Source organism: Maniola jurtina, chromosome 12 (genome assembly GCF_905333055.1).
Source record: "Maniola jurtina chromosome 12, ilManJurt1.1, whole genome shotgun sequence".
Lineage (NCBI taxonomy): Eukaryota > Metazoa > Arthropoda > Insecta > Lepidoptera > Nymphalidae > Maniola > Maniola jurtina.
In genome coordinates, this window is record NC_060040.1 from 1,197,114 (window position 1) to 1,222,530 (window position 25,417).

A 25,417-nucleotide genomic window follows, 5' to 3' on the forward strand; every position below is an offset into this window, starting at 1 on the left:
GCTGTTTTCTTGCGAAAAGTAGCCGTGGGTGACCTCCCTAAATGGTTCTTATACGTAACGCTGTCTCCCAACGTACTAAGTATTTGAGTATAAGAAATCGTAATTACTAATCCGTAATTACAATTTGTTATACTTATTAATTCAATTTAATAACTTTAGTATTAATATAACTCTTCATTTCATTATTATTTATAAACTAACAATACTAACTTAGCAATTAAGGAAAAATTGTTTCTAATATACTAACGTATACGTCTGAAACATCTGAAATAAACGTTTATTATTATTATATATTAAAAAAAAGTGATTGATAAATAAAACAACGATTAAAATACAAAATAAAAACCATTTATTGACATAATCTTCAAAAGAACTCAATAAAACAATATGTTAAAATTACACTATTTCAGCTGTACATTATCGATCTTCTATACAGTAAAACATACTTTGGCAATAAAAATTTAAAAACAATTCTATCAAACAAATACTTCTAACTCATTTTTTTTTGCTTCGAAATTATTATTACAACAATGAACAGCTCTTAAAGTATTAAAAATTAAGTAATTGTATCATTTTTATACATTTTCAACGTGTATTCATTAAATTAGAATAATTATTATAAAATTCGTGCTTGACGTACATTTAAATGTGACTAGAAATAAATTCGAGATCTTAAATTAAATAGAAACAATAACTGGCGGAAAATAAATACTTAATTAGTTAATTAACAAGACTATTTTACCATACAATTATTTATAATTTTTCTTCTTAAATTATTAATTAACACATCAAAATATTATGGTACAGTGAAGTAGAACGAAAATTAAGCAGGTGTATACAACACAAAATAAAATCATTTTTCATTTTAATGGCATTTTTGACTATTAATCCAATATAAAGTAATATAATTTATTTACACAAAACACAATTAATATTCAATAAGATAAAGTAACTATAATATATTAAAATATTTTCATCAAAGGTTCATCAAACCTGATTTTCCTGAAAGATTTTAAAATATATATATTATGATCTATGATATCTAATGAATGTTTCCTAATTAAATACATTAAATAAAATAACACATAAATAAAAATAAAATCTACAGAAATAAATAGTTTAGTATTGCACTGCCCGTACGTTCAGTCTTCTAAAAATTTAAATGAAAAAAAAAACAATTTAGATACAGTGCAAAAAATAGCTGGCATATAATATTAAAATAAAAGGAAGAGCAGAAACTCCCCTGAGTTTTTCATCGATTTACTAATCAGGGACTCGGTTACGATAAAACAGCTACAGTATAACTATATGAGTAGTAGTATAACGATCGTATTTCCCTCTGATTAACTATTGGCCAAAATCTATTGACACGGCAAGAATGAAATCAATTCATCCAATCATAACGATTGAAATTATAGTTATAATTATTATTGATATACCTTCCTTAAGTCGGTTTTTCCTACCAGATTTCAAAATTTATTCATTCAAAAGAACAAAAACAAAAAGGCTTCTACTAGCTAGTCGTACGCGTTCTAATTTGGATATCTTCATTAATATCGACCAGTCCTAATTGGAGTTTTGGATGCTCTACAACTTCCAATTCTCGGAGGGGAGTGATAGCGGTCTCCTCATTCCGACACTAGATGGTGCTACAGGTACTTTCGATCATTCACTATGCCGCCTGAAACACGCAAACAAAGTTTTTACTACAGAGCACAATTCAAGTTTCAAGTTACAACGATCGGACCAGCAGTTTTAAATCTGATTATAATCTTGTTTCAAACAAAAAGGTTTTTTTCTTATTTTTTTTTTTAAACTTGTTTTATTTCCAAACTTGGATCCCAGACATGACAACCATCGGGAAAAAGAAATTTGCTATTGCAATGGTCAAACACTTTCTCCTATACAAAACCGAGTGCAAGCCTATTTTGCATATAAACCATTTGACAATAGTTAAAATAATCTTATTTGAAGAAAAATCAGTCGACAATCATTAAGTAACTAGCCATATTACTAACACTGACAGTACATATACACCTACAAACAAAATCAAAAAGATTTTAACATTATTAAACAATTTGATTACAAAACTTGGACTTACGTTGATGATTTCACTACGATATACTTGTACATATTTGATGAATAAAGTGACGTCTTTTGAAAAATATAGAATGAATATGATAGTGATATGAATGGTAACTGTTATACATCTTGGTCCTTAAATACAATTACTAGTGGTGATGATGATTATAGTGCCTCAACTGAAACTTTTTGAATAAACAGAACGGACGCACTAATCACTGCAGTTTTCTTCTACTAAGTATTTTTAATTTTTCTATACAAAAAGCCACACTCGAGGCAAAGAGACGGTTTTTACATTTGAAAAGATAGATCAGCTGTAGGCCTAACATCAACTTTGAATTAACGAATATTTCAATTCCGAAGCATGAAAAAAGTGTTAAGAGATAGCATTAAGAAACAGTGAATTAACGGAGTAAAACAAGATGTTTTCTGATTGACTGATCTCGATAAAGGATAATTATTATGTTTACATCATGACGCTATTATTATATATGGTGTAAAAAGTTAGATCAGTTAATTAGCTAAGGCCAAGAAATTACTAAAAATATGCATATAATACAGTTACAAAAGGTGATTAAGGCTAACATGTACTTAATAATAATAGTATTAAGATTATATTTTATTTATAGTTATGGCAAGATTTTACATTAAATTAAAAGCTTGTTTGGTAAATGCATGTAAACTTAAATTAAATATTTTTAATTAAAGGCGGTTTGCAAAGAAATAATAAATACAAAACTTCTGTCTCTTAACTTTTATGCGTTGTTATGTTGGATAGTTTCTGAAATATATCAGATGCTAATATTTCGTTTATTAAAACAACCAAAAATTTATTTACTAAAGTTAATACTTATGCTTTAACTTCATATTTATCAAATAATCTATTGCTATCAGGAGAGTCATCGGCGAATTTTATTTCGTTTGATGATTCGGAATTCTCGTCAGCAAATTTAATATCACTGAAATCGGTTGTTCTTTTTAGAGTGGCATCTTTGTCTTTTTCTCTCGTATCATTAACTCTTTTAAGAGTTGAGGAGTTATCATAATCGTTTCTGTTTTCTCTTCTATGCACTTTAACTGGGGACATTGTAAGAGTTAATTCTTTCATTGGTATTGTTACTGTATCGTCTCGTTTTTTCTTATATCTTTTTGGTGGTTTCGGTGAGTTTTGCAAATCGCTGATACTGAAGTTTAAGGGATGTATAATGTTGCCTCTGTCCATAACTTTTCGTATGGATTTTATTGATTCGTTGGATCTATTGGAGCGATTTTCTGAGTTTCTTTTGAGAGTGCTGGATGATGGTCGATCTTCAGGTGATTCTGTGTTGCTGCCGGGGTCTGGACGTAATTCCTTAGGTATAATTTCCTGTGACAAAATATTAAACAGTTAACAATTAACTACATTGGCCAAGTGTGGATTGGCAGACTTCACACACCTTTAAGTATACTATGAAGAACTCTCAGGCATGTAGGTTTCCTCACGATGTTTTCCTTACCGTTAAAGCAAGTATAGTGATATTTGATTACTTAAAACGCACATAACTACAAAAAGTTAAAGACTCGTGCTCAAAATTAAACCTCCGACTTCTGATTAGAAGGCAGACGGCTATCACATTTTTAGTTCTAAATTAACATGACTTTCTTTAACTTTGTATTTCAAACAAAATGTATTGAAAAAACTTAGAGTGGTGCATTAAAACTTTTTACAGGAAAAAGATTAGATACAAAGAATTTCATTACCTCGTAAATAGGTACTTTGGTTTCATCAATCTCCTTGATAATATCGCCTTCCTCTATCGGTGGTATCCAGACCAAGAACGCGGGATCCATTCCCAAGTAGGAGCCTGGTACAGATCCTAAAACAACGTATCATATCAATTTTCAACAATAACCATACAAATGCCTTTCGTTTAACTGCAAACTTGAGCAAAGCGTTGCTTTAACTTTTTCACAATAATTTTAATGCTAAATACAAAAATGTATAATGTATTTATAAATGCTTAATAGATTAATTGCTGTGTTAATACTTATCAGCAAATAATTCAACCGAAAGACGTATTTTATATACAAACTAAAGGTACACAATGAGTGTACTGAGTCATTCAATCAGAAAAACATCTGAAAATAAGCGAACTGAATACCTTCTACATATTTATAATCAGTAAAAATATTCGTAGTCATCTCTACAGACAAACGTCCATCACAGGTGGACACAGTGTAGGATGCCAACATAACGGTCTTGTATTACTTGTGTCTGCGAGTAACAGTAAAAATTGGTCTTCATCATAGTCAATTTTATCTTGATACCACACGGGGGAAGGCACGGCCATAAGCTAGCAATCTTTAACGTATTTTGTAGTAAGCAACATAAACACAGCTTCACATATTTTTTAAGGGATGATCACACCCACGATCATAGTGCGTCCTTTTAACTTCTGTACGATTGTGCAAGAGAGAGCGTCATAATATGTTAGCTCAATTCTCTGAACAAGGTATTGTGAAGATTTACTAACATTATTTCAGGGTATAATCTATCTCCATTCTAAGTTTCAGCAAAGTCCGTCCAGTAGTTTTTGCATGATAGAGTAACAAACATCCATACATACATACAAACTTTCCCTTTTATAATATTAGTAGGATTGTAGAAAGTAGAAATAAGAAAATTGGTCCCATACCAGCATTATTAACTTCATAGTCATAATAGTCGATCTCCATCTCAGGGTGTGAAGTTAGGCTCAGGTCAGAGCGGAGCAGTCTCCGATTGCAACTCTCCTTTGTGTGCTTAGGGTTGTCGCGGATCCTTGCTGATGATACACCACTTAACGCTGGTGAGTACCAACCCTACACCAAAATACAATAATTAGAAACCAACTCCTGATTCTATTAAACTATTACCTTAGAAAACGAAGTAGGTAGCATTGGTTACAGTGGCATGCACATTTGAAGTCAGGGTATACATGAACTTATTTTCTGGCAGGTCATAATGAAAAATAAGTATTGATTTATTACAACTAGGGTAAGCAGTATTGATATGCCTGTATGAGCTGCACGCCACTGATTGGTTATCATTTGGCACTCACTCAGGGAAAACTACTGATGGAATCATACTGACTACCTCGCCTCCAATGCGATTTTGTATCGGATGATAGCGTTCAAAATGAATGAATAAGTATCGCGTGCCATCCCTTTTATTAGTATTTGGGAAAAGAAGTAGAGAACGAAGCTCTACTGTTAGTGCTGTCCTTGTTCTATATACTGTCCCTAAGTTATTTTCACTGCAGCTTTCTCCATCACTCACATTAGCAACACTTCAAAAAACTTACATTAGTAAGAGTAGCAGCGGATATAGAAGACGAGGCTCTGCTGTCAGTTCTTTCCTTGTCCCACATACTGTCCCGGTCCTTTTCACTGCTGCTGTCTCTGTCACTCACGCTGGTCACACTGGTGCTGATTTCAGCTGTCACTGCTTCACTCGTTGAAGGTTGAGGCGGTGATGTGATCTGTATGAAGACCGAATTTGGAATGTACAAAATCCAAGGGTTAAGTGCTAATTTTAGTTCTAGTCAAGCCCCATCTCCCTCTCCCCGTTTCCACAGCAAGCTGAAGATACCTAATTGCACCTCTTAATGACAATAACTTAGGGAAGTTACCTGTGGCACATGAGAAGTAGACACTGTATGCGACCGTCTCAGAGGCGACGGAGCGACGTCGTCTCTACTGGTCCCTGCAGGAGCACTGCTTGAGGATACGTTCTCAGGAGTAACGGTCGCTTGACTGGTCGCGCTACCAACGCTGGCCACGCTAACGTTATCTTCCTCTACTTCAGCATCTGAGGCTTGGTCTTCATCCCTGATTCAAGACAGAAGAAATAGGTTGAACAAATTCTTAAAAATCTGAATTGTGAGATTTCTATATAAATATAAATGGAAAAGTTACTGACTGACTGACCGACTGCCTGGCTGACTGACTGAATTATCAACGCACAGCTCAAACTACAGGACAGATCGGACTGAATTAAAAGGCATGCAGATTGCAAATATCTATTATGACGTAATATCCACTAAGAATTTTTTTAAGCGACTTCAAAAAAGGAGGAGGTTCTCAATTCATCGGAATCATTTATATTTTTTTTTGAAAATTCAATCCCTAAAAGAGTAATACAGGGGGTTTGATTTGATTCGTAATTAATTCATGATTTTTATATAATTTTTCCCTTTATTAGAGAATTCTAGCCCCATAAACTACCGCTATACGATGAAAACATCACATCATTTATAACTACAGTCCGAGACTCTATTTATCATCAGGTATTAATATTATTTAGTAAACAGAAGTGAAAACTACTATATTCGAATACAGTAGTTTTCACTAAATAATAGTAGTAGTTTGATTGAAGTTTGTAAAGTTCCTGGAAGCATTCCCGAAATCTTTGTTCTTTAGAAAATCAATAGACAACACAGTGTGTTCTGAATACCGATTGGTAAAACAACCTTCATTATTACACGTGTATTTATAATAGTGTGGGAGGATAATTTAAACACGCAACGCCCGATGAGACAAATCAAAGAATGTTCTACCCGTCTCGTCTACTCTTACGATCTCGTATATCTGTCATATATAAATCATATTCGATGTCAGTCAATCATTTTCATCTTTTATTTAAAATGATCTTCTAATAAATACTTAATTGAAAATTCATTATGATCTCGCAATTACCTACTGGGTTGATACGTTTTGACACAGCTGCGTTCAATTAAAAGTATGTTTCTGCCTTTAAGGCATTCCAACCACGCGTACCACGTTTGACGATAGTCAAATCAAACTCAAAGCGTAGATATTCAAGCAGGCGTATGATTCGCCAAACAAACTATACCGTTGAGAGTGAACTAGAGTGAGCAAACTCCCGCTTTGAATCGACGATATGTCAAATATTAGGCTACTAGCTGATACCCGCGACTTCGTTCGCGTGGATGTAGGTTTTTTTAAATTCCCGTGGGAACTCTTTGATTTTCCGGGATAAAAAGTAGCCTATGTGCTAATCCAGGGTATAATCTATCTCCATTCTAAATTTCAGCCCAATCCGTTTAGTAGTTTTTGCGTGAAGGAGTAACAAACATACACACACACACACACACACACACACACACACACATACAAACTTTCTCCTTTATAATATTAGTGTGATAGTGACGCTAAATCAAAGAAAATTGATTTATACAAGGAACCAAAAGCTTAATTTGCTATGCTCCGCCAAACCAAAGATCTCTGTATGGTGCAAAATGCTGCATGCGACATGCACTGCCCGCCCTCCCACTGATAAACATGCAGCCAGCCACCAAGCAAGCCACACGCACCACCACCACGCAGCACCACACAAATCCCAACACCACTCGACGCACGTTTCGCCCCAACACCGGAGCATCCTCAGGAGATGTAGACCTTACAATGCCTAATTGCAAAATTACAGATTTCTTTGGTTTGGCGGATTATAGCAAATTAAGCTTTTGGTTCCTTGTATATACGAGTATGACTTCCATTGTTTGAGATTTTGTTTTTGACGTTGTGTTAGGAATTTCCTATCTGTCGTATACTATCGCATTACTACAAGCTCCAGTGGTATGGTTAGCTCTTGTACTTACAAAGGTGCCTAATGTTCCTTTAAAAATCGCTTAATACCTTTAAAACCCTCGCTGGTTAATATTCACTCTGAATTTACATATGACTCCTGTTATTAAAAGAATTGCTGAAGATAGCTTTTGACTAATGAGGCAAAGAGTTTAATAAAATTACTATCGCCATAGTTCTTGGAAAATATAGCCGTTTTTAATTAAAAGTCTTTTTCTACCTTTAACACAATCAAACCACGAAGCCAAGTCAGCTCGAGGCGTATTCAAGCAGGCGTATGATTCGCCAAACAAACTACACCGCTCAGAAACGCTCGAGTGTATAATTACTGTGAGCTCCAGTGGCATTGTTGGCTCACGTGCTGTGCTCACATCGCTGGGGTGCCGATTGCTTTGTTAATATTCAATTTGTCTTTAGTTGTACGACTCTTGTTGTTATTGATAGATCTTGTTGACGATGCGAGCTTTGTCGCTAATGAGGCGAAAAGTTTTTGGTTTAGATCATTATTTTGTGGCGTTTCGAAGAAATGTGATGATTGGTTTTCTTTTCATTCATATTTTCTTTCTAACGAAATATAGCTTTTAAGCATACCCCTAAATAACTAATAAATACAAGTGTAAATTAAAAATTTATAACACCCCCGAAAAGTGAAGGTTACAGTAACTAGACAAAAGGTGATAACTTTCAAACGGCTGAACCGATTTTCTTAGATTATAGGTGAGAACAATCTTGATCAAGCCACCTTTAAAAAAAACTAAATTATAATCGGTCCATTTGTTTAGGAGCTATGAGACCACAGACAGATACACAGATACACACGTCAAACTTATAACACCCCTCTTTTTGGGTCGGGGGTTAATATTAGAAATATCTACGAATAAATCTACTCTTGTAAACAACTGTAAACATTTACGGGTTATGTAAAGCCGCGATTACACAAATACGAGTAAGTTTTACTCAAGTAAGTAGCTTAGGTAATTAATTGAATATTTACAACTGTAAATGTACTTATAAGCATGTTTACATTACTAAATTTGTGGAAAGTTAATCATAATATAAGCTACTTACGCGAGTAAAACTTAGAGACGTATTTAAATCCGCGGCCTTACAAAATACAAAATGTTAAATAGTTACGATCGAAAGTTCTAAAAATTTCAATCTTTGTACTTATTTATTATTGAGATCTGCTCCTTTGTCAATCATTTAGCTCACTTGAATAGAATCGAGAATAACACTATTAATTTAAATTAGATCCTCTACATCAGATTAGCAAAAAAGTATTAACAGAAGACGATGGCGTCCATTCAACGACGATGACACTTTAAAATAAAAATAATGGTAAACCTTTGCTCTACATGTTCAGAGGTCCTGTCTGAGTCCCTCAGTCTCGTATGACGAGTCCTTCCCGGAAGTAGTCTGCGTAAGGAAACCCCTCCTCCAACGACTTCTGACAGCAATGTACTCCTTGATCCGGCTGTAGCTCCTCCGAGTTCTAGTGAAGCTGAGCAGGCTAGAAGTAAATGACAGTCGATAATAATTATCTAATTTTTTTTTTAAAGAATATTTAGCTATGCTAATCATGACTAATGCTCCCCTTTCCCCTCCAATTATGCGTAAAGCTTGTACCAGGAGTGGGTACGACAATAGTGTAACGAGTGGAGCTTGAACCGCCGATCTTTCCGCATTCAGTCCGCTCGTCAACCGTTGAGCTATCGAGGCTGATATTTAAAACAGAAAGGTGGATTACAATTTGATAGGCATCTTCTAGGCGCGTACATTCTCTGGTTCTTGGTACTTGACATTGTATCCACAGTATATTTTACCTTACTATCCACAGTAGGTTTACGGAAGTATTTATGAGATTTAGACTTTGGTTTTAGTTCCACATCTCAGATTGTTCTGAAGTGTCAGAGATTAGTGTTACCATCGCTGTCAGTAAGAGACTCCTTGTCAGCAGCTCGCTGGTAAGCCCTGGTGCGATGCGCCGAGTGTGCTGCAAGGAGCAGTGCTGCGAGTGCTGCAAGTGCTGCTAATGCTGCTGCTGCAGCTCTCGCTCCACCTCCACCCCGCCACCATGCGCCACCGCTCACTGACGCCCAGGCTGCTGATGCGTTGCGGATTGGCTCTATGGTAGAAAGAATGATAACTTTACTAAAGCGAAAATTCGAATAAATAGCTAAATTCTAACTACCTATAGTTTCACAATTTTTAGGGTTCGGTACCTCAAAAGGAAAAACGGAACCCTTATAGGATCACTTTGTAGTCTGTCTGTCTGTCCGTATGTCGTGTCTGTCAAGAAAACCTATAGGGTACTTACCGTTGACCTAGAATCATGTTTGGCATATAGGTAGGTCTTAAAGCACAAGTAAAGGAAAAAAATCCGAAAACCATGAATTTGTGGTTACATAAAAAAAAAAGTGTTCATGAACAAACAATTAGCATTTTCTATTTTCATAGTGAGAAAACCATACCAAGTGAGGTATCATATGGAAGGGGTTTACCTGTACCTACATTCTAATACAGATTTTTATTTATTTTTTATGCATAATAGTTTATGATTTATCGCGCAAAACGTCGGAAAAAATACCCGAGTACGGAACCCTCGGTGCGCGAGTTTAACTCGCACTTGGCCGGTTTTTTTTTGCTCACCAATTTGCATGGCGTGCGCAAGAAAGCCGCCCGCGCAGCGCTCGCTGGTGTCTGCCGACCGCAGCTCCACTAGAATATGTCTGCCACCGACGATCTCTATCATGCCACTGCTGTCTGTCGTGGTTTCCACTTCATCTGCCTAAGGAAATAAAAGCTCTAACGTAAAACTAGGAGGAAAAATATTTTAACAAGAATCTGCTGTTCAACACCCATTGTGGTATCAAAATACCAAATCACACTTATGTTAATGGGATAAAAAGTAGCCTATTTGCTAATCCAGGATATTATCTATCTCCATTTTAAATTTCAGCCAAATCGGTCCAGTGATTTTTGCGTGAAGGAGGATTTCAGTGGTTGTCCTACCACAGCAGATCGATCGGGTCCGTCCCACGAGGCCAGCAGCGGGGAGCCGAGGGAGTCGCCGTCTCGAGCCCGCAGCGCCTGTCCGCTGCACGGCAGCTTCACTGCCTCGAACCGCAAGCGCACTGCGAGACCGTCTTCCGCCTGTGGGTGTGTACCTTTATTACAATTTCAACCTTATGCCAAATCTTTGAAAAGAGCAACCGCCGAGTTTCTTGCTGGTTCTTCTCGGCGTGAAAGGTAATACTATGTCAGTTTATAAATATAGATTTACGGATCTAGATTTCAATAGCGTAAAACTCTCGGCAAATTCTATAAAGTTATAACGGACCATGACTCCAATTTCCGGATCGTCCGGAAATCAAAAACTCGCTGCCTCCCTTCGATTTCAATTATCAGACTAAATAACAAAGTAGATCTAAAATGTCTAAAACAATACAAGTTAAATTGAATCACAGTACCCAGTTACGGGCCATCACAACTTCCCCATTCTATCAGGAGGCGGCCTTAACCACCAATATGGTGGTTCAACCTGCTTAGAAGCGTTATCGCGCGCATGTGACAAATAAAAAGCCTTTTGATGTCGTGGGACACCACTCAAACCTGATAGAACCGTAGATGTACTCTGTCTTACACATTCGTATATTTAATTCAATTCAATTTTATTTATTTGCTTGTTTATTTATATTGACACCACCACGTAAAACACTTTTGCCCAAATGAAAATGGAAATGGAATTCGCGCGGATTTTATCTCTGCAGAAAGTGGTGCTTAACTACAATATGAATATAACATACTTACTAAGATTTATTAGTTTAAATTAAAATAAATACTTCTCATTAGCCACAAAGGCTAGATCGTAGTTAAATTAAGTACATATCGCATTGCTAATTAGTAATAAGAAAAAACTTATTGCAACTTTGGTTGCAACCGACAAAAAAATGTCGTGCATTGCACCGTGCACACAGGTACCGATCTGTTGTGTCGCTATGACGTCATATACATAGAAAAGTATGACAACACATCAACCATTTTACTAAACATACGTATAGTACGCGACAGGTTGGAATGGCAATCAGGGTATGAGACGGGGGGACGCCCTGCACACCCACATGTCACCCACGTTATCCCGCACTGGATTAGTGAGGGGTGCGGGTGTGCGGGGCGTCCCCACTCCGATCATATCGTTTTGGGGTTGATCACTTGATCAATTTCCGCAGCAGAATCGGTTGTTGCAGTAAAAGAACTATAGAAGCCTCAAACTGGTCTTAGGAGGCGATAACAAACGCCTCCCGCCGACTTGCTATGTTTAGTTTCCTGGAAAATTCAATCATTTTGCGGAAAACGGAAATCGTAAATTCGAGAAGTGGAACGTTAGTTTGGCGACAATAATTCCCGATGTTTCCCGATGCTTCTACGTGCACTTTGGTATTGGAAACTCTTAATATAGGAAATTTTTTTGGGCAACTTTCAAAGCAGAATTCAAATGTGGCTTACCTACGCAGTTAAAACACTATAACGTCAAAATCATACCGCATATTTTTGGGTAATTTTTAGCCGAAGATGTGTGTTTTAATTAGAAAGAGAAAGCCATCTGAACAAATTAATGCAACTAACAATTCATGAAATAGTAGCGCTATTGATCTTGATTTATAATTTCTAATTGGTCACAATTTGATACCTAAGTGTTAAAATTGAAAAATCACATTCCATGAAAAACACCTGTGAAGTCACTGTAAAGAAAAATAATAATTTTACCTCTATTCTGTGGTAAATTCAACAATTTTGCGGTACATGTAAATCTTAAATGTCCAAAGCACTGGTTTATATTCGACGATAAACTCGGTGCTTCCACACTTTGGTATTGAAAGTTGAAGAAATTTACGGCTTAGTGAATAGCATCCTTTATTTTGAAGATACTCGTATTATACTACTATAAAGATGCCCGCGGCTTCGTCCGTGTAGATTTAGATTTCTGAAAATTCCGTGGGAACTCTTTGATTTTCCAGGCTAAAAAGCCATAAATAGCTATCTGTGTACCAAATTTTGTCAAAATCGATTAAACGGTGGGTCGTGAAAACCTAGCAGACATACAAACAGACACATTTACGCATTTATTATGTTAGTAACTATGCAATATACTAGAACTGATTTTGCCCAGCATGTCATCCGCGTGGATTTGGGAATAAAAATCTTTTTGAGTACCTATTTCTTCGGATTGCGGCTCTTTCCGAATGCTGCAGGTTTCGAGTTATAATTGCTGATAGGAAATTAGAATTGTAGCTCAGCATTCAGTACAAATGCAATCGCATTCCAAGTTTCATGTACATTTGGCCAGTACGTGATTGCATTCGTGTATGTGATTGCTTAAGGTTCGGACGACAAAATGAACATGGCTACATTGTAACATGGCTAATGAGGAAGTAGGAATATTAAGTTGTATAGATTCAAATTCAAAATATTTTTATTCAATTAAGTAAACTTTTACAAGTGCTTTTGAATCGCCAAAATAATCTACCACTGGTTTGGAATGCCGTTCCTACCGAGAAGAACCAGCAAGAAACTCGGCGGTTGCTCTTTTCAAGTATTCAATTTACAATAATATGCCACAATAGAAGCAGGCGTTACGTTGCGAGACGGTGCATTTTTCACGATCGTCACTTTGCAATTGTGCATTGTGAGGTCTACATCCTCCGTCTACGTCAAGATCCTCCGGTGTCGGGGCGAATTCTGCGTCGTGTGGTTTTGGGATTATTGAAGTACTACATGAAGTATTTTTTTTTAATTTATACACTAGCGCTTGACTGCAATCAGATTTGCTAGCAAGTGATGATGCAGCCTAAGATGGAGCGCGCTTGCCTAGAAGTTGCCTATACGCTCTTAACTTGAAGGTACCCATATTAAAAAGGGAAAGGGAAAACTGATGCCGGAAGAAGAAGATTAGAAGAGTAGAGCTAGGAGAGGTAGAGGTGGCATAATTAATTTTTATATTCGACTTTATATAACAAAACCACTCGTTGCGTCTATCTTAACCGTATTTAAACGGTCTAAAGGTCGCAATGCCGACGAAAAGCTTCAGGCGATTGCTTTTTATACAATAAATCTAAACGCTGGCCCAGTTTTCTCGGACGCAGTTTTTGTGCCGCTAAAAATCACAAGTCAGGTTTTCATCCATCGCATTTTCCTGAACGTGTCCGATCGAGAAAGGGCGTGCCAGAACAAAGAATTTGCCCATTCACGTGGCTCGACTCATCCAGACGTCCATTAGCTTTTAAACACTTTCAAAGTTTTTTTTTAGGGTTCCGTACCCCAAAAGAAAAAGGAACACTAATTGTAGGTTCACTTCATTGAATCTATATATAAGGACGCTGGCCAACGCTGGCCAAGTGCGGATTGACAGATTTCACACACTTTTGAAAACATTATAAATTTCACGCAGGCTTCCTCACGATGTTTTCCTTCACCGTTAAAGCGAGTGATATTTAATTGTTGTAAAAGTATATAACTTTGAAAGTTAGAAGTCCGTACCCGAGATCAAATTCAGAATTATTTTACTAATAGGTCGAACGCCTTAACCATTATCTATCTAGATCTATTTATGTGCCACCTATTACCGCTATAATCACTACACAAACTTGCACAAACACCCAAAGTCCAAACGGTTGAGCGTTTAAAACGGGACGTGAAATAGTCTGACCACGCGAACTTCATGTAACTTAGTCAGCAGTTGAGCGCATGCATGGTTGCATATTCGTGCACGTTCAATTAACTGAACAATGTCGACTGTGCCGCGAATTTACATTTGGACATTGAAATTGCTGTTTCATAGTAACAAGTGTTCACAGTTGAAAACACGTACATTCCTCCTACATCAGTGAAACGTTGCTGAAAAGTTCGCTATTTGAAGCAAATTGTCTTCTTGTACTGGCTCCAAAGGTCGCTATTTGACGCAAATTGTCTTCTTGTACCGATACCTCTCGCGCTGCAAGTGTTGATTGGTGGCGGTAATCACTCACTATTGGGTGATCATTCGTTCGTTTGCTCGCTATTTAAAAAAATAGTTACGTACCTGTAAAAGCCAGAAAGATCTTGCAGGGCAGGCTCTGGCGGAACCTGCCAGGAGTCTGGCAGCTGGTGCCAGATGCAGCACACAGCCGCATCTACACCTGGAACCGATTTCCGCCACCACCATCGAGGAGTCTCCTGCCCAGGGGCGAGCAGTGCACTCGCACGCCGCTAGTTCTACTGCTTGGCCCTAAAAATGAAAAAACCGGTCAAGTGCTAGTCGAAGTCGCACACGAGGGGTTCCGTACCAGCGTACAAAAGTGGCTATAGAAATGCACACTCACAAACTCACAAAATTTCGACTCTCTGCCTATTAAGGTTCACTAGATACAGCCCGCTTACAGACGTGACAGACATACAGGCGGAAAGACGGACAACGGAGGTTTAGTAATAGGGACTTTTTGGCACCCTTCGGGTACAGAATCCTAAAAATAATGTTTATCTGTTCGGTACCTTTCGGTACCTATGAAATAAATAATAGGTCCAAGCATCATTCATCCGATTTGACTTTCTATTTGTTGATGCAGTTCCTATTGGCACTTGCGTGAAGGTTTCTAACATATGTAGTACCATCAATATGCAATAGGTCGCGCGTTAATTGAAAGAAGCATTGCAACGCAATCGCAGTCAGAGGTAATCCGAATGAATTAAACTTTGTACAGTTGCTGTTGGCACTAAACTATACTAAATTAAAAACTCATAAATATTTAAAAAAGTTACATTCAATTCAAACACCACCGATAAAAAATACATTTGTATTGATAAATATTACATGATTACGAATCAAGTGATTAAAAAAAAGATAAGTAAACTCTCTTTATAAAACTAGCTCTCAGTAGACTCTTGGATTTTATCAGCATCTTCTATTTCTTCTTTCTCCTTTGTCTCAGCCTGTTCATCTAGTTTTGATCCTTCTGTCTGTTCACCCTCTACTTCGCTTTCTTTCTGTTCTCCTTCTACTTTATCTTCTTTCCGTTCTCCTTCTACTTCATCTTCTTTCTGTTGTCCTTCTACTTCATCTTCTTTTTGTTCCCCTCCAACAACTTCAACAGGCTCTTCTATTATTACAGATTTGGAAACATGAATTTTGCTGGCCATCTTTGCCTGTGATTCTAATGCCATTTGGGAATACTGAAGATCTTTTAGTATAGACTTTTGAATCTCCAATCTACTGGCCTCTAATTTTTGCCTAATACTCATTTCACTTTCAGGTACTTCTTGTATTTCAGTCTCACTCGAACTGACACTAGATTTAGTTGATGTCACAAACGATGCTATGCTCTCCTTTTCGGTTACTGGATGTTCAGTAGATGGAGGAACGAGTCTAATACTTGGAATGGTTTTAATACTCTCAAGGGACGATGAGCTCATTGAAACTTCTGATACTCGTTTTTCTGCTTTTACAGTTTCCTTGGATATGGTCGATATAGAAGGAGATATTGACTTTCTTTTCGTTGTCTTTGGTATAAAGCCAAGATCACCTTCTTCGTACACTCTACCAAGGGAAGCCAAAGTATCGATAGACTCAGCTTGTTGTATGTCATGATATTGAGTAATTATATCAAGCAAACGTGATAATAACGCTTGTCTATCCATTATTTCTTTAGTAGGATCTTTGCTGGCCCACTCGTCAAGCTTCAACGCTGCTTGTACTGCAATTCCAGCTTCTCGTAATATTTTCTTTAGTTTTGCACACTCTTTGAATACTTTTGTCGCTTCCATTGAAGCCTTATTTTGATCACACATCCGAGCATGTAGATTTTGTTCTAGTATACGTACTTGCAAAGTGAGGTTTTCATTTTCCTTAACTAGTTTTTGAATTTTGGCTTGTTGGATATCAAAATCATAGTTTTTCTTTTCAAATAAACCTTTTTCTTTTCTAATATTTTGGAACGCTGCAGTTAACTGATCAATAACCTTGAGTTGCACAACATTCTTATTAATGGCTTTATCTCTTTCTTCTTCAGCCAGCTCCATAGCGATCTTTGCGACTCTTTCACTTTCTTTATATTTTTCATTTTGATCAGCTAACTTTGCTTGTGTAGCCAAAATACTATCCAATTCATTATTAATTGCAATGTTTTCTCTAATAACTCGATGCGTAGATGCTGCTATTCTCAATTCCGTTGCATCTTGAAAATCCTGAGCTAATTGTAGTAGACGACCTTCCATTTCTTTTTTTAATTTATCTTTACCGATCACAAACTTCTTTTCAGCATCATATATTATTCTTTTGTATTTCATTTCTTGATCTTTAAAGGCCTGTTCTTGTTTGTCAAATTTTCTCATTAAGTCGTCACGAATTGCTCTAAACTCCTCCAAAGTATTGAGTTTTCCTGCTAATAATTTGTTTTCAGACGTCAATTGATCTTTCATTACCGTGAAATTCCTTTCTAACTCTGTTACAGTTTCTTTGAACTGTGCTGTTTCTATTTCCCGAGTTTCTTCCAGACCTTTAACTTTTTCTTTTAACTCGGCATTTTCTTCGTTTTTCAAATTCAAGGTCTTCTTTAAGTAGGCAATGATATCTGCTCTATCTTCATCGAGTTTGTCATAAGCTTTTTGCAGCTCCTCATTCCTCACTTCGTACTCGTCAACAGCAGTTCGAAGTCTTGCAATTTTCCTGTTGCATTCAGCAATTTGCAGTTCCAAGAATGTCCGTTCAACTTCTGTAACAGCAGCAGTTTTATCTTCAACTTTCGGTTTGTTTTTGTCTTTTTTTGGAGCCATATTTTAATAAGAAAATAATATAATCTATAAACTCTATAAACGACAATATAATTAAAATAGTTAAAAATACTTGTGGCAATCACCGCGAATATTGACAATGAAATATTGATTAAACAGTTGCTAAGATACGGTCATCTTGACAACCATAGATAACAAGCTATAACTATGGCCATAACAAACTAAAATATTGAACGACGGAGTACGTATTAAATACGTAGGTACTTATAAACTAAGGAACTTAGCTTTTTTTTAACTTAAACAGGATATTCCGTATGAATGTTTTTTTCTGATATTCGATTAAGCAATACATTATTAATTTATTGAGTTACAAACAAGTTTGAACCTACAGTCGTAACTCATTACCACTAGGCCATGATTGAAGGCCTTAGCCTTTTTTAGGCTTCTCCTCGGGAAAAAACTCAGATAAAGGGTCTGTCATGTAAAGCGGAACAGAGCGGAGACATATTGTTCAGCCATTGTGTTGTTTAATTGCAGTTCAGAGCACTCGGCCCAGCTGTTGGCGCCGCCTTCTGGATACAATAACTATGCTCACCTCACAGAACTTGGCGCCGTAAGCCGGCGGCGGGGAGTCGCAGAAGCGGTGTCGGCTGCGCGTGCGCGTGGAGCAGTGCGCGGGCGCGGGGCACGCCGACCACGCCGACCACTCGCCCCAGCCGCCGGCGCCGCCTTCTGGATACAAGGTATATAAAGAGCTACTTGTTGTCTATGCCTTATTTTAGTTTTCCTTATGGCATTCCGAACCAGTGGTAAAGTTTTTTGATGATTCAAAAGCACTTGTAAAAGTTTATTTTAATAAAAATAAAAAATTATTCAAAAAAACAACTCCACCAAGATCATGCCGTAAGTCCACGTCTGGGTGACGTCAGAAATCGGAGACCGCGTCTTTGCCGGCGAAGACGCTGTAATAAGGTTGAATTTGTGTTGCCCTACAAGATAGGGTGCGTTGTCGGTCATGATTATTGATTGTTGCGGTCGTTAAGGATGCGCTTAGGATGTTTTTTATCGGGGAATGTTTTTTTTAAAGAAGGTGGCGGGGAGCAGGTGGATGAGGAAGGCGGTGGCGCGCTCTTGGAAATATGTCCAGCAATGGACGCATAAAGGCTGAAGGAATGGAGGAATGGAATGGATTTTTCCTCCAGCTTTGTTTATAACTTACCTGACAGAGGCAGGGTGGGGAGGCAGTCCATCCTGACGTCCGCCACCGCGCCGGTAACCGCCTGCGAGACATATACAAAGCAGTACTCTGGGTACCGCTCGCTGAACAGCCGGCAGTCGAAGGACGCTGTGTGCTGACCCCTGTACCAGAAGTTAGGCAGGTGGATTACTTAGAAAATGGTTAACGGATTGTGCCTGAATGCTGATAGGTATTAAGGTTAAACCCATGTGAACCCTCTGTGGTTTTTAGGGTTCCGTACCTCAAAACGAAAAACGGAACTCTTATAGGATCACTTTGTTGTCTGTCTGTCCGTCAGTTTGTCTGTCAAGAAAACTTATAGGGTACTTCCTGTTGACCTAGAATCACGAAAGGCAGGTAGGCAGCTCTTATAGCACAAGTAAAGGAGAAAATCTGAAAACCGTGTTTTTGTGGTTACAACACAAAAAAATACTTTGATAATTGAAACACATTTGGGGTACCACCACACCAAGTGGGGTATCATAAGAAAGGACTTTACTTGTACAATCTAAAATAGTTTAAAATGCTTGTAAAATGTCGGAAAACTTTATCTTGTTTAAGTACCTTCGCACCCTCCTCTCAGCGACGTACTACAGCCTGTCCACGTTTCTGCCAAACACGCGCACCCTGTCTGCACCCTCCAACACGCACTCGGGGTGTTGGAACAACACCAGTACGCCGTTTAGACTATAATAAAATTGATTGGTAAATGTTTGTTACCTTCGCACCCTCCTCTCGGCGACGTACCGCAGCCGGTCCGCGTCCCTGCCGAACACGCGCACCCTGTCTGCACCCTCCAACACGCACTCGGGATACTGGAACAACACCCTCACTCCGTCGCCGCACGGGAACACTGACCCTCCGTGGACGTTCAGCACGAACTGCTCCGACCAATCCGCCTGTAACAAAACATCTATGTTTACCAACAGGCGCGGCTTAGTGGTAGGGGTTTTTTTAATTTATTCTTATACAAGTTAGCCTTTGAGTGCAATCTCACCTGGTGGTAAGTGATGATGCAGTCTAAAATGGAAGCGGGCTACCCTGGAAGGGTGTGGCAGTTTTTATTAAACCTATACCCTTTTGGTTTCTACACGGCATCGCAATGGAATGCTAAGCTTGGCGGCATGGCTTTGTCAGTAGGATTGGAAACTAGTCACGGCCGAATCCTCCCACCTGACCAGACTAGAATTTAAAATTCTAAACTCCTGTCGGGGATCGAACTCGGGACCTCTCACTAATAAGACCACAGCGCTTACTTTTGCACCAGGTAGGTCGTCAAACTTACTTCAAAATGTCGCTCAGCGTGCTATAGAGCGAGCTAACGGTGTCTTTCTCAAGCATAAAATTAGGAATAAGGAAATTCGCAGACGAACGATGACTAGAAAAAGCGACCGTCATAGCTCAAATTATTAAGCTAGCTGAAGTTGCTGAAGTGGGACAGACGTGTTCTGGAGTGGAGACTACTTACCGGTAGACCTCCAGCTCGCTGGACAGATGACCTGAAGGTGGCGCGAAGGTGGTAGATGAGGAAGACGGAGGACCGTGTTTGGTGGCGCGCTTATACAGGAATGGATCGAGCAATGAAAACTTTTATTTGCCCTTCTGATCTACAGTATCTACAGTACAGTATCTATCTACAGTAAATTTTCGTCCGTATATAAAACTAAAAAGGGTGTGATGCATAACGGTAGTATTTCAGAGCGACTGGGCAAAGGAAAGTTGGAGAGCGTTAATTTATTGTCATGACACTTTTGGCTCTTTTCGCCTCTTTGCAGTCTCGGCTGAAAGTTTGGCTGTTGAAATTACTATTGTCGAAGTTTTTGCTTGAATTTTATGATCTGGAAGCCTGTGAACATTCTTTACCATGCAACTAGAAATCCTATTTTTTAATCCTTAGCAGAAATACAGGTTGTTATAAGTTTAATGTGTCTGTCTGTGGTATTGTAGCACTCAAACGGATCGACTGTAATTTGGATTATTTTATTCGAAAGTCAAGATAATTCTTTTTCATTTATTTTTATAAATACATATAAAAATTAATCTTAGTTACCTGTAGTGAAAATTGATAGAGACACACCAGGGAACACTTGTCTTTATACTATATCATATAAGAGATCTGTACAAGTGCCCCTTGGCAATGATAGTTTGAATAGGAAGAACCTACAACAAAGATAGAAGGTGGGACCTATGAAAAAATTATTAAAGTGCGTATTGCATTTTACATGTATTGCATAAAATGTTCCATTCATATTACTAATTACTTACACTAGTATATTTTCTCTGATTTCTAGAATAATATAGGTGACTAGCAGATATACCTATATGAAAACTTCGCATTATTGCCTTTCTAACGAAACTGATATGGGCCACTTTGATTGGATGTCAAAGTCTAAGTGAGTATAACGGACATAGGTATATTTTTATATTGTATATGTATATCGGTGATAACAACATGATCCAAACTTACTAAAAATTGTAATCCCATATCATGTTCCCGCTTCCTTTTTCCATAAAACTGGGATCCTTTGACGACCAATCCGGGGTCGCGATAAACCGTTACACATCAAATAAAGAATGGAATACTTTACGAGCAGACGGTCAAAGGGTTTACACGGTATCGCACTCAGGGTTGCCACCCATGCGATATAAAATATTATGTGCACCGCGGTTAAGTGCTTTCTGCGCCCTGAACACCGTACTATAACGGTGCATTTATATTTGCACGAGAGGGCACTCCGAGAGGCGAGTCAAAATTTCTTAAATCTCTGGTCTGGTCTGATGGGAGGCTTCGGCTGTGGCTAGTTACAACCCTACCGGCGAAGCGGTGCCGCCTAGCAATTCAACGTTCTGGTACGATGCTGTGAAGAAACTAAAGGGTGGTGGGTTTAATAAAAACTGCTATGCCCCTTTCAGGTTAGCCTACATCATTACTTAACACCAGGTGTGAGATTGCAGTCAGGTATTTGTATATAATAATAATAAAACAATGGTTTTTAATTATATCATTTTGTTCAGTTTTGTTTCATAATTACTCCTAGGTATGTTTCACAGACAACGGCTGCCAAAAGCCGAGTAGGTACTCTGTAAAAGTAGATCGTAACATTTTGCCTTTACAAAACATCAACGCATAAACGACTTGTCGGTTCTTGTCAGTAAAATCTGTCTTCTGAATTTCGATTAGCTTTTAAAATTTTGAAATTTAATAAAAGCCATGAGAAGCTGTTGGCCTTAGTGCATGAAATATTTTTTATTTTGTTGTGATAACCCTGTAACGCTCATAAACACAGAAGGGCCATGAATCTAAATAACCGTTCATCACCGGAGTTTTTGTAGTGGCCCGCGCAATTCACAGTAAATAAAACACACCCATATTCATGTATGCAGATTATATGGGTTTTTATACCATTAAGTTCCCAACAATGGGGAAAATGTTTGGACGTGATATTTTATAGTGACTGTCTTGCTAACAACTGAAACATGCAATACAGAGTGAGAGCCCGCGCGGGCCAGACCTTCGTTATTTTATAAAAGCTGAGAGTTTCTCTGCGTATTGTCCCTAACACGGGGAGGAACGATCAGCAACTATGAAGTTTGGATTATGGTGGCTTTGGGAGACAGCAGGTAATAAAAGTGTAAAAATCTTACGTAAAAGTAAAATATAGTCTAATTTTTAAATATTTTACTTCAGAGTCGTGGCAAAGCCTTCTACCAGACACCCTTAAAGTTTAATATCTTTGTTAAATCGTTAATTGAACTAAGTATAAGTACCTTTATAAAAGCCACAGCCAAGTCCTGAGGTCCGGCCGAAGCCGCGGGACGCAGCGTGAGCGCGTAGTCCCCGGCCTGGCCGAACAGCTCACACCGAAGCGTCATAGTACGCCTCCCCGGGAACCCGTGCATCTGGGGATGGACAGTTACCTTTTAATAAACCACAGGAACTAACATATTGTCACGTACGAAACGTTGACTTTTCTACTAATAAACTAAGTAGCATTAAGATCCGACGCACACCTATGGTTTGGAGTGAAGCGGAGGCCGAGGAGATGTAGTATTGGACTAAGAGCCAGCATTTGCCAAACCTTTGCTATTTTATAAAAGCTGAAAGTTTGTGTATTGCGTATTGAAAAGCGTATGGAGAATACGCAGAGAAACTTTCAGCTTTTATAAAATAACGAAGGTCTGGCACGCGCTGGCTCTCTCTATATGAAGCACACGTAGATTTCTCTCAACTAGTTTTTATAAAACGCAAACTTTATGAAATATCCTATTAAAATTACATTTTTATTATTTGAAAGATATGGGATATATTGAAGGATACCTTGGGAATGTGTTGCTTAAACAGCTTTTAAGTAAGTAAGAAAGTTTAAGTTAAATTTTTTAACTATTTAAAAAATAGATACCTACTATATTGCTAAACCAGAAAGCTCTTAAAGTTATAATTTGACCATTTGCGTGGGTGGTGGATCTGACTCCTAACTAGTTTAGTTTAGTTTAGTTTAGTTTAGGATGGCATTTCCATTCTCGATACTATGATACGTACATATTGCCATGAAAACAGTCAATGATTCTCTTTTCTTCAAAACTTCATCAAGATCCAACTTTAATTTTTTTTCAATTCAAAAATATTACCTGTTCCGAATACAAAACGTGCGCATGCGAGCTGCTATTCTTCCCGTCACACAACACAGCACCGCCACTCGAGTGTCCACAGTACAACAGTTCCAACCAGAAATCCGCGCTCGACTCCACCGGCGTGCACACCACCTTCGGGAACTCCAGGATCGCCGTCACCTGCCTCTCCGGATACGTCTGTATCTGTTCCGGCGTCACATCCAAGTTGGCTGTCGGCCACAACACGTCGAACTTCCACGACTTAACCATACTGTCCCCAGTTTCGATTATAGCACCACCACTCAAATCCCTTTTGACTTTAACACTGGTTATTGTTAGGTTGTCGTAATCGCGAAAGGTGTCGGCGATAATGTCTATGTAGTAGATGCCTCCTCTAGAGAAGTAGCCGCAGGGGAGGGTCATGCGGCTGTCGGAGTCCAGAGCGAGAGGCATGGTCGCCAGGAGGGTTCGGCCTTCGTCGTCGTCTCGCGCGAGGCGGACGCGCAAGCCGGTGCCGCTGGTGCCTCGTATGAAGATGTGGACGTCCCCACCCAGCGCGACCAGGGTCGTGGGGATCTCCAGCCATACTTGGTTGAGGTCTGGACGCTCGTCGTTTGTGTGCGGGTTGACGAAACTGGCGCCGCCTGTCGACAAGTTTACAAATTATTTTTCATGACTGGCTTGCCAAAAACGATCTAAAAAGTTAAGTTAGTATCGTAGCTCCTAAACTAGTGAACCGATTTTAATTTAGTTTTTTTTTTTGTTTGAAAGGTGGCTTGATCGAGAATGTTCTTAGCGATAATCCAAGAAAATAGGTTCAGCCGTTTGAAAGTTATCAGCTCTTTTCTAGTAACTGTATGTAATCTTCACTTGTCGGGAGTGTTATAATTTTTTAATTTACACTTGTAAATATAGATTTTCAGGCGGCAGGCCTAAAACAATGGATAAACAAAACTCTCATAACATCACAGACGAGAATGCTTTTCGACATAAAACCACCATAATTATTGTAGCGCTAAGCACTGTTTTACGACCGACATAACAAGATCCCCGCCGCCTTAAACTTTCTTTGAAATATCTTACAAAGTTGTGAACGTCGCTGAAAAGTTACGTCTCCAGATATTACGGTCGTTTGGTTCAGTGTCTCTCAGGTAAATTAAGATGTTTTGGCGTTTATACTGATGTACAAACGTACATCTAATGTAAAGGGTCAGGTCAAAGGTTAGTAAAAGGTCACGGGTACGATATTCGTCAATTGCACACTGTACACGCCTTCCACACGTGGATTTAGGTTTTTAAAAATATTTCAATACTTATACTTAAAAAATATGTCACCCGGGCCATAATAATGAATCGATTGACACCTCATTCATTAAAACCAGCTCATAAGTTTAAGCGCTATGGCGGAACACACATAAATACAAACCTACATACATACATACATAGACTGCTATAATCATAACCCTTCCTTTGGGCTTTGCCGTTGTCGGGTAAAAAATCGCAATGCGAGCTTTCCTTAATACCGATAATATACCTAAAGCTAAGATGGATGAGGTGTTTCGTTTGCGTGCACGTTTTCCAAAAATACGTACTTAAAATAAAATTTAAAAGCTCTTTCCTTAAGTATTTTGGATCCTAAATAATTATAATTCGCTAAGCTTGTTTTAATCTGGAATTTTAATGAACGTTTACTTAAATTCCCTTCGTTAATTAAAATCCACATCGATGAATTCGCGAGAAAAACTAGCTTAGAATATGACTTTCCCAACGAAAATCAAACCTGGACCTTTAGCTGTAAGGTCACAAAAATTTGCGTCAAACTAAGTTAACGTAAAACAAATGAAATCACAATACTTAGATATGTTTTTTCGGAACAAAAGCTTAAAATAATCCATACTTCCATACTGTCCATACTAATATTATAAATGCGAAAGTGTGTCTGTCTGTCTGTCCGTCTGTCTGTCTGTCTGGCTTTTCATGGCCCAACAGTTTAACCGATTCTGATGAAAGGTACAGTGCAGGGTTAGCGTATATCCCGGGGATGGACATACGCTACTTTTTATCCCGGAAAATCAAAGAGTTCCCACGGGATTCCTAAAT

The 25,417-nt window shown here is 38.2% G+C and overlaps 2 protein-coding genes across 6 annotated transcripts in view; both read right to left on the bottom strand.

Annotated features, from left to right (window-relative positions):
* Nucleotides 1-1,268: 1,268 nt before the first annotated feature.
* LOC123870599 overlaps nt 1,269-25,417 on the bottom strand; it is a 191,345-nt gene continuing 167,196 nt past the window's right edge. For 3 of the 5 annotated variants that reach the window (XM_045913961.1, XM_045913960.1, XM_045913962.1), the window contains 15 exons: nt 23,336-23,961; nt 22,475-22,606; nt 19,427-19,605; nt 18,689-18,828; nt 18,065-18,201; nt 14,786-14,971; nt 10,720-10,860; nt 10,357-10,495; nt 9,632-9,832; nt 9,052-9,217; nt 5,733-5,931; nt 5,406-5,582; nt 4,758-4,923; nt 3,823-3,938; nt 1,269-3,448 (listed from right to left, as the gene is read on the bottom strand). In XM_045913961.1, coding sequence (XP_045769917.1) covers nt 2,933-3,448; nt 3,823-3,938; nt 4,758-4,923; nt 5,406-5,582; nt 5,733-5,931; nt 9,052-9,217; nt 9,632-9,832; nt 10,357-10,495; nt 10,720-10,860; nt 14,786-14,971; nt 18,065-18,201; nt 18,689-18,828; nt 19,427-19,605; nt 22,475-22,606; nt 23,336-23,961 — 3,221 coding nt within the window. In that variant the 3' untranslated portion in view covers nt 1,269-2,932. The remainder of the gene's footprint in view (nt 3,449-3,822; nt 3,939-4,757; nt 4,924-5,405; nt 5,583-5,732; nt 5,932-9,051; nt 9,218-9,631; nt 9,833-10,356; nt 10,496-10,719; nt 10,861-14,785; nt 14,972-18,064; nt 18,202-18,688; nt 18,829-19,426; nt 19,606-22,474; nt 22,607-23,335; nt 23,962-25,417) is intronic. The other 2 variants (XM_045913963.1, XM_045913965.1) reach the window with 2 other exon arrangements.
* LOC123870600 (cilia- and flagella-associated protein 157) lies at nt 15,486-17,721 on the bottom strand. The gene has a single exon (XM_045913966.1). The coding sequence runs from the start codon at nt 17,509-17,511 to the stop codon at nt 15,607-15,609; it is 1,905 nt and encodes a 634-aa protein (XP_045769922.1). The 5' UTR covers nt 17,512-17,721; the 3' UTR covers nt 15,486-15,606.

What these genes read in the sequence shown, in the direction of transcription:
- LOC123870600 (XM_045913966.1), bottom strand. Translation starts at nt 17,511, where the DNA reads ATGGCTCCAAAAAAAGACAAAAACAAACCGAAAGTTGAAGATAAAACT.